Source organism: Haemaphysalis longicornis, unplaced genomic scaffold (genome assembly GCF_048455015.1).
Source record: "Haemaphysalis longicornis isolate Haplotype H1 unplaced genomic scaffold, Haemaphysalis longicornis Haplotype H1 scaffold_2, whole genome shotgun sequence".
Classification (NCBI taxonomy): Eukaryota; Metazoa; Arthropoda; class Arachnida; order Ixodida; family Ixodidae; genus Haemaphysalis; species Haemaphysalis longicornis.
The window spans coordinates 229,724,772-229,741,368 of NW_027526295.1; the positions used below are offsets into that span (position 1 = coordinate 229,724,772).

Below are 16,597 nucleotides of genomic sequence, written 5' to 3' on the forward strand. Positions count from 1 at the left end.
TGTCAATCGCTTCAGGTTTCCAAGGGGCTGCCCGCGGTGAGCATATCAGATGAGCCCATGCATTTCTCCGTGCATAAGATCCGTGCATTTCTTCCTCCTAATTGGGGACCTCGCTTCTGTCACTGCGAACCTCCTAAATTGTGTTGGCAATTTTTTGTGATTGCCATTGCTACAGTATAGGCTGAAAAGTAGTGTATGTGGTGTGTCGTATAGCAAGCCGAAGGGCAATGCGTGCAGAGTCTTTCGTTAACCTAGTTGGTGTTCTTGTAGTATTATTATTCTTATAAGTATATCAGTAGCATGTTCTCGTAGGTTAGCGAGCGCAGAAGTCCACCGATACAAATAGTTCATGAGCTTTTCTTTTTGCTATCAGAACACACGAGGCCTACGTACAAAAGCGCAGCAGTTCCTCTATAATGTTGTCCTTTTCGAGAATGACGTGTACTGCATTACAGAAACGGGGCTGTCACGCCAAATGTCTCACACAAACTACTTCACGGAAGAGTACGCGCTCTTCCGCCGCGACAGAGATTACGAGCATAGCGGCTAATAGGTACGACGGAAGACTGCGCGCACACGCACGCACACGCACACGCACGCGTGCGCGTGCGCGTGCGTGTGCGTGCGTGTGCGTGTGTGTGTGCGTGCGTGCGTGCCCGCCGGTTTTCCTGCCATTTTGTACTTTTATAGAGCACCACACTAAGGGGTTTAGCGCTGTCAGTGGGCATTTCCAAATAAAGAAATAAAAAGATAAATAAATAAAATTTTAAAACAATAAATGACTGAGGGCTGCCATCTAAAACCTAAAAACTTATTTGGAAGTTCGTTGCTTCAGCAAATCACCTTTCGTCTATAAGGTTGACTTCTGGGGTTCCATTCCAGTCTTGGCTGTTTTAAATCCGCCCATAATAACGAGTATTGCAGCGAGATTGTGTGGCAATTATTTTCGCTGCTGTCCCAGAGCGTTTTCGTAGTTATCACTCACCTGAGCTGTCGCCGCGAATGGAGAAACCTAATACCGCGGGTATATAATTAGATCATTCCATTTTCCCGAAGGCGGGACTTTAATTTCACGCTCCTTTTAGGCGGGCGAAGAGAGGACGCTAAAATTTAATTTGCACACTTTGTATTACGTAAACTTTGTTGCCCCACAATCCGTTTCAAAACGATTTGAATGCACGTTTGTTAAAAACCAAGCTCTCGCCGGCGATTTTGGATACGTGCGAGAAACCGAATTTTACAAGGTGTCGCACTCAGCCTCTGTCTCAAACGCAGTCGCAATGAGAGACTGCCGAATATCGCGGAAATGCAACATTTCGCAGACATCGCGATGGTAACACAACAATTGCACAGTAGCTTCACTGACTGCGAAGTGGTCTGAAATTATTCCTATGCCCTCGTATTTTTCGTATTCCTCGTATTCACTGAACGCATGAACTCAGAAACGGAGTACGATCATGTGCAACACAGACATTGAAAGCAGGAGCTTGTCCCGCTGACAGCCGCCTTGCATGTATGCACTGTGCAGCAAAAGCGGGCTTCCAGCTGGATGGGTCTCTACACGCCGAGGTTGTCCGGGGCAGTCCATCGAGAGACCTCAAGTAAGTTGAACTATTTCCTTACCGCAAGAGATTGACCGAATATAAGGGATCTAAGAAAATATTTTTTTTTCTGATAAAAAAAATGGTTACGCATTAATTGCAGGAACACAAAATGCATATTATATGACGCCTTTTGCAATAACATCAGCTTTTTAAATGTTTTCATACATCATAGTTTCGAAAAATTTATCACAATCAAAATTTTTGTCAAGTTGTCGAAGAAAATGATAAAACGGGAGTTGTGTATAAGAAACCACCAATAGTAGAAAAAAATTCGAATATGCATTTTGTATGGAAACATTTCAAAAACACGTCCCAGAAAAATGTTGACTTGCGTGGACCTGTTTGTCAAAAAAAAAAAAAATGTTAGCACGCGTGGCGCCCACGTCATACGGTGAAGCCCAACCTCCATATCGAAATGCGCAATGTTGGGTGGTTTCCTGGAAGAAAGCCGGTGGTTTCACGTTTTTAGAGGAACCGATTTGTCCACACGTGACGTAAAAACATCTTGTAAATGACTGGTTTTGCACTTACGGCCAGCACACTATTTGGGACAAGCACGCGATCCGACAAAAATCTGCATGGAGTTTAAAATGAAACTCTGTGGTTGATGCTTTTTGACGTCCACTGTCAGTTATCGCTCAAAACATAAACTCGAGGTTTGCTATCATCTTCCGGATTGCTATTGTAGCTCTGCTTACAGGAATGAGGTGCGATGCGCTTGAATCGTACCCTGGAAGCTCTCACCGAGTAGCTGTTACGCGAGGAAAGTTTTCAACACTACGAGCCTTCTGCTTTTAGCGCCACCTACCAGTTTTAAAAGAAACAATACCAAATCTCCTTCCAAATAGACAATTCCACTAAGGAGCAACACTAGACCTCCGGCGATACCCTCTTATGGAAACGAAAGTGGCAGGCGAACAGGTGGCGGTTGGTAGGCCGGTTTGAAGCGCTCTCCTCGACGGAACTGATATCTGGCGATTAGGTGTTATCTTTTGACTTGCATCGGAAGTTCTTATAGAAATCGGGTTAGGGTGGGGTGAAATCAGGAGCGGCATGCTTTTTTCGAGAATCAGCAACGGACGCTGAAGCCGCCATGGCAAGTAGGCTTGAAGTTGGGTAACTGCGTAGTAGCGCCAAATATGAATTTCAAGATGCACAAACGAAACCGAAACTGTTGAAAACTGTTTGTGATGGTCCTGTGTTAAGAACTACAACACAACTTACAACAAGTTACGCAAAGGCAATAAAACTCCCTAAAATCATAAAGTAATTTTGCAAGCAGGCACTGCTGGATATTTTCAGCCGATTTCAGGGATTATTACTGTCAGAGGGCAAACTTGACGATTGAAAATCACCTTCTGATTCGCCATTCGTGCCCTGATAACAAAAACCAAATGCTTACGCAGAGTAATAGCGAGCGGCACACCTTCTACTTTGGTAGCAGTAACAGGCGATGACCACGCCCCTTTTGTAAACCCAGGTGATGCAAACGTGTTTGGGAAATCCCGTTTTTGTTGCAAAAAATGAAAACAAAACTGCTTCTGTGAAGTCATTTTTTGAGCCAACCCTAAATCGCTGTACTTGTTCCAAAAACGTTTTTTTTTGTTTTCCACATGGTATTTAATGCTCTACACGTCAATGTAGAAAACAATATTTACAACGCACATTTACAACTGTGTACACATACAAATGAGTCGATTACATACACATAAAAATGAGCTTATTACAAGCTGAAAAGCAAAACATAATGAACAATTATGTACACTTAGTTTAAAGCAGCGGCAACATTGAACACCTTATAAGAAGGGGATACAAATCAGGGCGAGCATCATTTTGGTCATAGACGTGTTTAAGATTAATGATGATATGACAGAGGTTTGTTCTGGAAGAAACCATATGCTCAGCGTGCCTATCCAGCATTCGCGTTTTTTAGATGCGAAGCATCTCATGGTCGGGGCTATGTCCCTCCCTTGTTGTTGTTGCGCCGTACACACCCCCACTGCGCATGCTCGGCTTGCTGAACGCCCGGTAGTGTCTTACCCTTTAATGGCTCCTGGAGCGACAGTGTTGCCGGTGTCTTCCTGGGCCGGCACGAGACGAGCACGCTGCACGCGCCTTCGACGTTTCATCGTCGTCGGCGGTGGCGTGCGTCGGTGAGTCTCGGCGGGCCGTGATTACAAGCAGCCCACAACTATCCGGGGAACGCGCATCGACCTCATCTTCAGCAACTTTAGGGTTCATCCACTATAACAGCCCTTGACTTTACATTTCACAGACCATAAGGCGGTCATAATCAAAGCGGAACGTCAACCACAGCTCGACGTCACCTACGTTGAACATGATGATGATAATGCTTAAATAAAGACAAACTCATACCATGTACAACGTCTCTCTCTCTCTCTCTCTCTTTCTCTCTCTTTAATGCATCTCCACTCTAACACCCCCACACCCCTCTACTAAAATTACACCATCTTCCCATAGGGGAACCCTGAGTAGTACGCGAAGCAGCCATGGGGTCAATGCAATTTCCCATGAAAAGTTTGGTAGTTACCATGGAAACCAAACGGTAAATATAACGGTAGCTGCGTACTTCAACCTAACGGGAACGATGAACTGAAAACTAATGGGCACTTGAATCGACCCCATGGCTTCTTCGCATACTACTCAGGGTTCCCCTACGGGAAGATGGTGTAATTTTTTTATAAACTATGCAGAGCCATTAAAAAACAATCATATGGCACTTCACCGTTTTCGGGTGATACCAGATACCCCTGGAACGCTATGAAAAGGGGCTCCCAAGGTATCGTTCAAATTGAATGATTTTGAATGGGCGCGGTAATGAAAGAGTTAAGTAGTGGATGAATTCAGAGCGTAAAAGGATGTACGGTGACACGAAAACGCATCAATAATGTAATTTCAGGTAAAAACATACCTTAAACTTTTCTTCAGAGGAATCAATTCTATAAAAGAGTCTGATAATTCGTCGTGAAAAGGGAAACGTTCAGTGTCCCTACCGATTTGCCGTGAAAAATTGTGAAATTGGCTTAACACTTACTGCTGGCTACAATCTATCTTTGCCACAAACTTAAAACACCTTCGGACAATGGCGTCAAATTAAAACTCCTTGCTTAGCAGTGTTTATACCCATTTAAAAGTAGCATATGCTGCTTTAAACATTTGTTAAGATTAGTATAACTCGGCCTTTAATAACAAGAAAAGTGTGCATATTTGATGTTGAGTCAGCAAGGCCGACTGAACCAAGGTAAATGGAACGGCCGGTATGGCTTAAGATGCTAAACCATTGTAACCGAGCCCCACTAAGCCAATTTCACTGATCTACGCCAGACAGTCCAGAACACGCCTGCAAGGTTTATTTTGCGTTCGTACTCCCAAGCTCAAAGTGTATCCGTCCTTAAAATTTCCCATAACCTTCTAAATCTGCACCTGCGGCGTAAATTATTTCTTGTTTATTCCAATTCACTGTATTACAACTACTTGCTATTTTCCTCGGAACATGCTTTTCCAGTACATCACATTTTCTCACGGACTTATCATGCCCGCACAGTTTCTGCCCGCGCAGAAAAAAAATTCAAGTAATCTTCCCTCGTCCTACCACTAAATGATTGGTACCAACTACCGTCCAGTGTAGTATCCGTAACGGATCCATCTTTTATTGAGGTAGCTTAACTGTTTTACCATTCTTCTTCCTTTGCACTAATTCTTTGTATCAAAACTTGGTCGTACTGTTTTCCCTTCCTGGTTCGTTGTTCTCTTTATTTGATTTTGGCATGCTTTTTTATGTATTCACACTTGTACCTATTCGTTCAGCTGTGCTTTTTTTTTTTTGCTTTTTCGGTCTTGCAGTTATGCCGCATAACCACATCCCCCACTATGTAAGGGCCTTACGGTTTGTTGGGTCGTTTAGGTACTGAAATAAAAGCAGCAAAATGAACGTGTCGTGCGCCTGTCACTCAGCCGGCTGGGCCATGTTTGAAAGGAGAAAAGAGTGAGCGGCAATGGAGCACAGAGAGAGGGAGAGTTTATAAAAAATTAAAGCCGTTCCACTCAATGTGAAAGCTGTCGGAAGGGCAGAGCAGTGATTCGCCATAATGGGCTGTAGCGCCGTTATCCGCTCACGGTTACCACCCGATGCAATTAAAATTTCCCGCCTTCTCAGTGCTCGCACGCCCCCTGCATGAAACTGCGCCGGCGGGAGTTCTGTTCTTTTTGTGCTTGCTTTTCCTCCCGCACGTGCCGGCGTTGCACTGGCACTTTTTTTTCGCTTACTATCGTAAAAACCAACCCAACGAGCGTTCCTGACTAAATGAACGGGGGCGCTGATGGTTAATCACGCATATTTTGCCTCAAATGTACCCACAGTTTTCTTTGCGCTAAACAACGGGGAGGTGTATCACAAACGCCAGCAGCGGTTCACGAGGTTCGAACTCTTATGACTATATAAACCACTTGGCTTTCTAAGCCTCTGGGTTACGTCGCGACGACAGCCGCAACGAGGGAACGCCGTGTGGTTCTACTTCGGTCCAGCGAGTGAGCTGCGCCAACAGGGCGAGCCCCTAAAGTGCTCTGCACTTAAAAGAAGTGTCACGATTGTCCTAGGGGCAGTGCCCTCCTTACAGGGCTCCAAACTTGTCTGCTCCTCTCTGGGCTTCAAGAATTAGGCCCTTTTGAATCCCAGAGTCTGAGCTGGGGAGGGCCTCGGTGTTCTGTACGTGGTACTGCAGACACGTTCTCCATGCAAATGCCTACGAAGCTCTGCACTGTGCATCACTTAGTGAACAAACTCCGCAGATCGTTACAGGAATTTAACGCAATTAGTCAGCACTAACCTGCTTTGCCGCTTACACATCCCCCATGCATACCTTCAGATATTATTGTTGTAATGATCAGCCAACGCTGCATTAGCAACCTTCGCTGCTAACAGTACCTTGCTCCCTTCACCACAGCATCCCTGCATTTAATGCGTAATGAGTACCTTTCAGGGGGACTGTCCAAGAGAGTCTATACTTCCGAACTACGTGCCGAATCTCGTTAAAGTCTGGGAGATGAAAACGTATCATATATAATGGACATATCATGCTAGATTTGTAAAGACCGTTTAGATTGGGCGAAACTAATACCACGGGGTGTGATAGGCAGCTCTCTCTTGGTGTTTCGCTACAGAAGATGTTTTATTGCTACGAAAGAGCTATAACTGCGAGGTGTTCTATCCCACGTTCGAGGCTTGTTAGATGTTCTGGGGGTGAAAAGAGAACCCATCCAAAATAAATATTTTTGCGCCTCAGAAGACACTGAAACGCCGCGACAAAATGTCATTGCAGCTTGCATACCCATTCACAACGTTGGCGCGATTCCTTCTGAATTTCTGGCGCGTTTCCTTGCTAGATGTATCTGGACGGTAAGTTTTGACTCGTCGGTTTATATTCTCTATTTATTAGGTGCCATACCAGATTATGGTATACATACCACTTGCCATGAATCCAGCTCTCTCTCTGTCTCTCTGATGCTGAATCGTCCAAATTAGGAGTTCTTGTTTTAAACAAGGACATTTTATTTTATAAAGTTGCATGAAGGTTTAAATCATGGACTATGGTGACAAAATTGCAAGGAATTACTTTTCAGCATCATCAATAACAATTTTGCTCCGTGTCCTGTTGTGAAGAGTGTAAGGCAGAGAGAGAGAGAGTAAACTTTATTCAATTTGCCAGCTGTGTAGCTTAGTCGTCGGCCGTGATCCCTTGGGCTCTGGCAGCGTCCTCAGCCAGCTGGACGGCCCAGAGTTGATCTTCCGGGCTGGAGCTGAGCAACACGGTCTCGCACTGCTCACTGTTAGTGATTGTGCGGCCATTTGTGATCGCCTGCGGACACTGCCATAGCATGTGCGCCAGGTCCGCTCGTTCCTGACATCTATGACACTGGGGGGAGTAGCGCCCTGGGTAGCAATAGCTATACACTAGGGGATTTGAGTACGAGTGGGTCTGTAGCAGTCGCCAGACCACCGAATGCCGTTTACTGAGGGATGGGTGCGCGGGTGGGAAGCGGGCCCGGCCTAAACGGTAATGACCGAGCAGAATAAAGCTATTTCCAAGGGGAATAAATTGATTCAGGCCCTTGAATTATTTGAGGAGGTGACAGCAATTTTTACGGAATTTATTGTCAGGATTAATGAATAAAGAGCCTAGACATTGGCTACTGATAATACCAAGCAGATGTATTTTGGGGACGTTGATATTCGAATTTCACGTGCTCGGCGCTTTTCCCAGGAAAAAGCCAACTGCCATGTTTTAAAATTTTCGCATGCAAATCAACAAGGAATGACGCACAAAGTTTCTGGCGTATCTGCACAGCTTCCTAATCATTTTGCGCGTTTCTTGTGCAGGGTAGAGTCCCCCACAAAGCGGATAAGTGTGCACGGAGAAGAACAAGTGTCCATGGTAGCCCGTGCCGGAGACACCCTGGTCCGATCTCTACAGGACATTCACTTGCACACCAGAAAAGGGCAGGTATGAATGCTCGAAAATTTCGCGGACGCAATGCTTTAATGCAGCCATGAAGACAAAATACAAGTTGGGTTTATTACAAAGACTGCTTAGTCCCGATAACAATAATACCAATATCATCGCAATCTTGGAACAAAAAACGGAGATATTAAAGAAAACGTGTGAAGCAGTCGCGACCCCTTAGCCAATTTCCCGCAACTTTTCTATGACGTCACAGAACTTTGTTTGTGCGATTGGCGACCGCCTAACTGACCTGTCGCGACGACACATGACTGGACGTCTGTAATGGGGCCTCTAGTTCCATTTGACTGCATCACTTGAATTCTAACGTGCCGTTAACGCACTGAAAATTATGTTTTATTGTTGGCCCGTATGACGTCATTCCTGCTCATAACACGTCCCTGTGGCGCAAAATTTGAAAGTTTTTTAAATACTTCTTGCTTTTTTTTCGTTAAAAACATCTTTTGGGGCTGTAATGGAGCTGAGTGAGATACTGAATCCTAGTTCTTTCAAATTACACGAAGTTGTATTTTCTCTTCATGGCTCCTTTAAGGCTCTATGTTTCTCCAAACAATTGTTTCTCTTGGCATGCGCCCCACGTCAAAGTAATAGCATATCACAATGCGCTGCCTATGTTTCAAAAGCCAGCATGCAGCGGTGATAAATGGAAAGTTAATCTATACGTAGTGAAAATGTCGCTGATGAAAATTCTGGTCTCGCTTCGCATTGTGCTATTGCACAAGGTGCACTTGTGAGGATTTTTGAATAATCATGCGGTGGGGTTGGGCCCGCCTTACTTGCATTAGGTGTCGCGAGTTAAGGCAGCTTCGCGAGGAGGCTCGAAGACGAACATATAGAGAGAGCGTACGCACTGATAGCGTGCAATCCTTAACCCTGAGTTATAAAAAAAGCCAAGGGTCATATCTCACGCATGCGCACATGAAACTACCCGTGCAAGGGAGAAAAAGGCAGCGGGCACTTCTTTGCTACATTCGTCAGTGCATTAGTGCCGGAACCTGGTGACATTACTTCAGGGTAGCGTTTAGGATATTGTCACGGTACGTATTGATGTCCGTGACAAAACAGGATAATATTTTAAAGCGAAGCTTTTTATTTCTACCCCCCAAGGGTTCTTTCGCGGCCGTTGGTGCCAACAGAAAATTCCCGTGAACAAATAAAAAAATGCGCGCCAATTCACCCTGTGAAGGCGGTTGGAAAGCAAAGCTGTAAACGACACCCTGAACGATTACCCATGCGACGTCACTTAAATTCACTCACGTGGCTCTACAAATAGTGAAACCAGAGACAACTGAAATGCACTTAACCCCCCCATTTATTACTTCAAAAAGATATTCTTTGCTAAGGTTAAATCAATGCATGATTCGTGAACGGTGGTTGGTTGAATTGTATCGGTGAAGCACGTTAGTGGAAACTATTTTTTTTTATAAAATACAGGAAGCTCAAACCCGGTGTTAGACGATCTCACCTTTCTGTCTCTGCCACTGCCGACGAAGACGACGAGATCGGCGGCAGAGACGAAGGAGAAGGAAGATGCCATCTGTTGGTGTGAGCTTTCTTTAATTTTTATAACTCCTAGAGCATGCGCAAGGCGCGCACATGGCCGCTACACGTGCCGTGCGTGGTGCGCACCGGGGCGCTAAAGGTCGTGTCACGCTATCACGTGGCATTCAGCGAGGACGCAGGGGTAAACGCACAGATGTGCTCAATGAGTGCACCGTCTGTCTCCCCCGTCTACGTGTAGGCTTGTAGCTCAATCGGTAAGAAAACGGGCTCTCCTTCCTTTTCTCTTATTTTTTTCAGGTTCGATTCCCTGGGGTGCCAGCAACTTCTTTTATTGGTTTGCGCAAGTTTTCTGTTGACATCAATGGTCGCGAGGGAACCCTTGTGGGGTACAGGTAAAAAGCTTCGTTTTAAAACACTTTCTTCAAACGCAACATTAGGCGTCAAGAATGTCCCTGGTCAGGTTCACCAAATCCAACTGGGCCGTCAGCTGCACCGAGGCTAGCCAAGCCCTCTGTGTTGAGGGAAGAGGGCGTGGAAAATGTGGGGACTGAATTGAAACTAGAAAGGGGAATACGCAATGTTCTAAATTGGTGTGTGGTTCATCACGACTCTCCATCACACAGCCAAGTATAGCATCTACGCAATGTTCTAAATTGGTGTGTGGTTCATCACGACTCTCCATCACACAGCCAAGTATAGCATCAAGTTATTTTCCCTACCGTACATGATAGTGTATGGGCTGGGTGATATACAGTAGTTACAGGTGGCTTGGTAGATAGTTGGGTGGATGAGGGTATTGGGGAGGAGGGTATTGAGGGGTTATGTATTCCTCTGGAGTCGCCTTAGGCTGGTGGCGTCACTCTATAGTTGAGGGTATGAAATAAGGCAAATTCTGCGCGCGTGTCGGTAGTCGGTAAAAATGACCGTGTAGCGCAGGTGAGGTTGTTGGTTGAATGCAAGTCGTTGTTTGAAATGGTTTTAAGGTCATGAAGGGCTGTTTTAGTTACGCAACAGCGTCGATAATTTCCGCAAGCTGCCTGAGAGTCAGTTATGAGTGTGTCCTGGGCAGCAGCGATAGCGTGAGACATTGCGTCTTCTTCGGCACTATCAATCTATGGGGTCTTGACAGTGCTGAATGCAATTTGTTGCCCCCTGTCCATTCGCTACACAGGCGACGTAAGTGGGGTGGTGAAGGTAGGGCTACGCATCCACATAGGAGATATTCGGGTCGCGCCTCTATTTGGCAGACAGGAGTCATGCTCGGGAACTTCTTCGAGCCTTTTTGTAGTCCGGATTTCATGTTTTTTAGTAATGGTGCCACTCGTGTGCATTGTCGGATGTTCAAAGGTGTAATGGTCTTGTGATCTCCAACGGGCGTTACATTGCAACCTAATCGGTCGATGCAATGTTCATGCTCTTAAATCTCAGACGCGTGTTGAGAGCAGACAAGTTAACATTGCAAGGGCTGCTATAACAACCGCCTTGTATTACCATCGGTGAAAACCACACGTATCAGCGGTGTTAGCACGGGAATGCCAAATCAATGCTTCTCGTGTTTTTGTAGTTCATAACGAAACGGTCACGAGATATTCAACCAAGGTTTTGGCTGTTCAGTTTACCGGCCCATTCTACCCTTCTTTCTCTTTTGTTTAGTACAGGCTTTCTAAATGTTTAGTTGCTAAGTTCAGGAACATGAGTACGGAACATTCCAAGCCAATTTTACAGAATCATCAAATGGAACATATGTGTTTATAAACTTTTTGCCGTCAAAAAGAGCAATATTTCTACTGGGGAGCGTGCTTTCTATTCAGTACCGTTCAATAGAGTGGGGTGGGCTGGTCCGCCTATTTTACCGGTATCAGTGGGATGAATTAAACAAGAAACAAACATTAAAAGCCCCAGCCAGCCCAGATAAAGATAAGTTAACGATCTGAATCTCAGAGGGAGGATGACTAATTCCATAAAGCTCCGCATGACCCATCTGACTTCTCTACAACATATCCAAGGTGAATGCGAGAAAGCAAACAAAAATATCTGCAGAAATTTAGAGAATTGTCTACTAATACGTAGCATTCTCATGCCGCTTGTCTAGAAGTGTGAGTTCTATGGCTGAGTAGAGAAGTACGTTGAATTATTTACGCCTTTTGAAGTTTTCTTAACTTCATCGCCATTATAGCGATGAAGCGCCTTTACTTCTCTAATTATGTTTTTTTTTCGGAGATGCAAGGCATAATGCAGCAGGGTTGGTCCATTTTTGCTATTTTTTTTACCCGTACTTCCAACGTTACTTTGCGGACTTTTCTTCTTTATTAAGCCTTCAGTTCTGAGGGAGATGTATAATATGCATAGTTTTTATTTTGTCATTTCATTTCTGTAAATTTCATTTTTCTATTTTTCTTATTTCTTACTTTTCCAAAATTCATTTCGACACATTATCTCTATTTACGCTATTATATGGATTAAAGGTGTTTTTTCCACCAAAGTTATATTTTTGAGAAAATTCAGGGCGTTACATAGTTCACTCATTTTCTCTATTTTTATTCGTATTTTGAACGTTAATTTGCGGATTTTCTGCATAATATTCGGTTTTGAGAGAGATGTACACGATGCTTAGTTTGGATTTTATCAGATAATGTTTGTGAAAGTTGTATTTTTTCTACTTTTTTTATTTGTTAGTTTTTCAAAATTCTGTTCGACCAATTATCTCTATTTACCATATAACGATTAAGGTGTTACTCCCGCCAAATCTGCATTTTTGTCATAATTCAGGGTGTTACACGGTCCTTGAAGAGGGAGGGGGTGGCGGGGTGGGGTATTCGGGAAATAATGCTACGCATTAAAAAATGTGCAACAGTGAGCACAGATAACGAGACACAGCAAGAGTTTATTTACGTTAGTTAGGAAGTCCCGTTCAGCAAGAACCCCGTGTGTTCGAGATTTCGGCGCACGTTAAAGATCCCCATGTGGTCAAAATTAATCCGGAGCCCTCCACTACGGCGCGCCTCATCGCCTGTGTAGCGTCGGCGAGTTAAACCCCACAGCCAAATAAATAAGAAATCCCGTTCAAAAATATCCCCGAATCTTATTGATTACATTTCATACATCGCCATCAAGAGCGATTGGTGAGTCCTGAAAGGTACTCCGAAGACGCGATGCTGTTGCAGTCCCTTGTCAAGTTCATCGCGGCTGTTGCCACCGAGCGCACGCAGTCGGCCCGCGTCAAGGTATTGTGACTGGCGAGCTGCTTGCAGGCGAACTTCCTTTCTTCCGACGAAAAAAAAAAAAAAGAGCCAGAGGCCACACTCGGGTCTTTTTATTCAATGGCTAGAAGAGAGCAGAACAACGTTACAGCGCACAGGGGTGCAACAATATGAGAGCGCAAAACCGCAGAGTAACACTCTCTGTCAGTGTCCAAAACGCACTGGCTCGCCGAGTAAAGAGAATTTATAGGAGCGAGTACAACCCTCAAGTTCGCGCACTACACACCCCAGATATTCAAACCAGAGTGAAGAACAAATGCACAAAACAACTCCGACTGGGTCCAGAGCAGCGGTGAGTCACATGCCATCAGGAGCTGCGCTGGGCAGGCGCGCATGCGCAGGACGGTATTTTGTTGGAAAGAGCCAAACGTTCGCTGACATGTACCGACACGCCGGGCCTGGTTGCTTTGCATGTTTTCCCCAATGCCTGTAGCCTCCGTGGTTAATCTCGCCGTTGAATCGCTTTTCATGCGAATGAATCATTGGCCCCGCCTCAACAAACACAGCACAGCTGATTCGTAACACAGCACAAACCGGGAAGTTAATGCGAACAGGAGGTCTTGATCTTTGCTTTTCTCCGGCAACCTTCGCAAAAAATTTAGTGCGCGTCAAGGCGAAAGCGATCAACGTGAAGACGACAGTGCTGCCTCACTGCGACACTATGGGCTTCCTTGATTACCAGTCCCCGATCGTCCGCGGACTACCCGAGACGCGATCCGGTGCTCAATTTTTCTATGTATTCCTATGGGACTACCGGTCTGAGCGTAGTCCTCAGAACTGGTAAATTGAGAAGGCACTATATTACCCTATCTGACTCGTCCGGACAGGCTCTGGGACACCGAGTGCTCATTAGCACTCAAGCTCTACGCACCTTCAGCCTAATTGAGCTATTATCTTTTTTTTTTTTTTTTGCAAGGGAAGTTGCACAGAGGATGATTCTGCCTGAGCGTGATGGTGTAACCGAAAACTAGAGAGCTCTTTCGTTACAGCTGCGCCCGAGAATGAATGGTTCATGTTTGTACCCGGGTGTTCGTGCCTGCACGTAACGCCGTGAAAAAAATTGTGAGGACAGCTAAGTACCGCCTACAATGTAGTGAACTTGGTAGCATCAGTGTCCAATTACATGTACAAATGACTTAGAAACAGCGCCGATGAAAGGAGAGATGCCGAACAAAAGATGCCAGACGGAGCTCTTAGTGCGAAGAGCAAGAAAAATATACCATCACTTCCTCAAGAAGGTTGAGAGTAGAACGAAAGCTTCCTAACATCAAAACTGCGTTCAAAATGCGTCAAAACCTTCGTTAAAAAATGCAAGAAAGCTCACACAAACGCGTAAGACGTGAAGGTAGCGACGCTGTATTCAACCTTCACGACCATTAACGTCGGATTAAGTCCCCGTGCTTGTCGCCAATTTGCTTCTTCTTCGCGGCCGCAATGACCTTTACTACAACATTGTTGCTATAAGTGTGAGCGTCCTTCATTTTTCTGGAAGGGATAATCATTGGACATCACCTTGGAGGGTCGTACGCTAATGACGTGTCTTTCTCGTTCCGAGCAAGTGTTGCCACGATTACGACCAACACCGGGTTTTTTTTTTTTTTTTCCAATCTTGGCCAATCTCCCTAAGTGGGTATGGTGGCTTGACAAGCGTACGCCGGGGACGCTGGGTGGTCGCCGTGACGCACGCACACACAAGCGCTCGGCATTTTCTTGATTTTTTAACTTCCAGGCGGTCGCCTTAGTGTTGGCCAATTTCCTTAAGCGGGTATGCTTGGCTTGACAAACGGGCTCCAAGGGATGCTGGCGGTTTTCGCGAGGCACGCACACACAAGCTCTAGGCATTTTCTTGGTTTTGTTAACTGCCGGGCGATCGCCGCGATGCCCGTGCTCACGTGCGCGCACTCGGCATTTCCTTGGTATTTTTAACTGCGGACGGGAAAATTATGATTTGCTAAATAGCTTCGCTGTTAAAAGTGTCCCCCAACATTCGCTGAAAGTGCTTTCAATAGGTCGCTAAACCCTCAAAGACCGAATTCGCAAACGGAGAACGAACCCATGCGACGATTTTTTGGGCACTTAGTAAACGTATTTACGGACGATCTAAATGTATACCGATATGCGGTTTAAGCGATAAATGTATACTATTGTACTCCTTCTCGTTATCAATGCGTGAATTGTCTTACCCGGAACCGTTCCATTTTCGTGATTTTCAAGTAATCGTTTTGGTGCAGTGGAAGCCGGTTTTACGCATGCGCCATGTGGCCAGGGATATTACCAGAACATTTCGGTCTACCAAGCGGTCTGTGGGGAAATGCACTATATTTTTTTTTTTGACAGGACGTCATCCGTCCCACTAAGAACTGTAAAACCAAAATACAATGAAAATTATCTTGGCTCTTGGTGTAGGCTCGAGCCATGCTGCCTGGACTGCGTAACCACCGCCCAGCATTGGTGACGTCGCTGAAACGAGCTGCCCATGTCGCTGCTACTATTATGTCTCATCGTCTGGAGGTTAGCTGCGGGCGTTGCTCCGTTTGACTGCATTCGACTTCCCCATGTCTTCTCATTCGCTTGGACTAAGGATGCCTGGATGTGGGCTGAAGCTCGTAAAAATAACGTCGTTCTAGTCATATCGAGAATACTGGTCTTAAAACGGCACCAACTCATGGAAGATGCCTTTACGCGATTGAATAATGAAAAGTTCCCGTCCTCTGAACATCCCTCGGATGGAGCTCTTCAAACTTTTTTATTTTGTTGTTCGAACACGATGGTAATTTCAGGCAATTGGTATGTTACTAGTAACTTATGTAAACAGGCTCCTATATCACGTTCGCTATACTTTTTATGCCTCGCACGAATGTTTTACTAGCAATGCTGGTTAAATATGTTCCCTTGACGAGGATGCCAGGGGTAACTTAGTGTCCACACATCCCATCTCGCCTCGCAGATCGTGATTGACTCCGGCCGATTAGAGCTCAAGGATCTGGAGGTTGCTGATCTGACCGTCCGTTCTACAGAAGTACGGGTCTATCAGCTCTGTTCCTGCGATGACGGGATGCTGTTCCTCACGCCTTCGGAGCGCCACTGCCGGGCTTCGACTGACCTCTGCTCGAGTCTAGCGGCGCCACCGAACGTCACCTAGAATATCGAGCCTGTTCCCGCATTTTAAGGAATCTCCCAACCCCTGCCAACCCCAACCTTACTCCTTCACAGTGGGCGGCGACGTTGACCAGCTCGGACTCCTGCATCCTGCTTCGGCCGGGGAATAGGGCACGGAACGCCAGCTACAGCCAGGGAGTGAAGACTGGAGGGAGTGAAGACTTGACTGAAGACATCTCACACTACTAGTATAAAGTGACCACAATCACGACGGATTGGATAAATAAAGCTTCCCCTCCCCTTTTCGCGGTTTTGAGAGTTCTGACCATCAGGCAGCTTTTAAACGGGCCTTGCCGGAATAAGATCATTTTATAAACACACACGACAGGCAGCCGGATTCAGCCTTCACTAGTTCATGAACGTCTCTGAGAACCCAATGCCACCTGGCTTGCTGTTCTCCTCGTCTTTATTTGTCAAGCCAACGCGTGTCCTTGCTCCAGAAATGGCCGGCCAGCTTATTTGGGAATTTTGCGCATCTTGCACTAGTGGTGCAAGGCTGGAGAAACAGCGAAGCTTGCGGCCCCACCTAGCT

General features: G+C 45.6%; 1 protein-coding gene across 3 annotated transcripts in view; it reads left to right on the top strand.

Annotated features, from left to right (window-relative positions):
• LOC144170066 (delta-sarcoglycan-like) overlaps positions 1-16,298 on the top strand; it is a 38,218-nt gene extending 21,920 nt beyond the window's left edge. For 2 of the 3 annotated variants that reach the window (XM_077699602.1, XM_077699601.1), the window contains exons 6-8: positions 1,529-1,601; positions 8,002-8,125; positions 15,854-16,298. In XM_077699602.1, coding sequence (XP_077555728.1) covers positions 1,529-1,601; positions 8,002-8,125; positions 15,854-16,048 — 392 coding nt within the window. In that variant the 3' untranslated portion in view covers positions 16,049-16,298. Of the gene's footprint in view, positions 1-1,528; positions 1,602-8,001; positions 8,126-9,943; positions 10,039-15,853 lie in introns of all 3 variants that reach the window. The other variant, XM_077699603.1, reaches the window with a different exon arrangement.
• Positions 16,299-16,597: the final 299 nt, after the last annotated feature.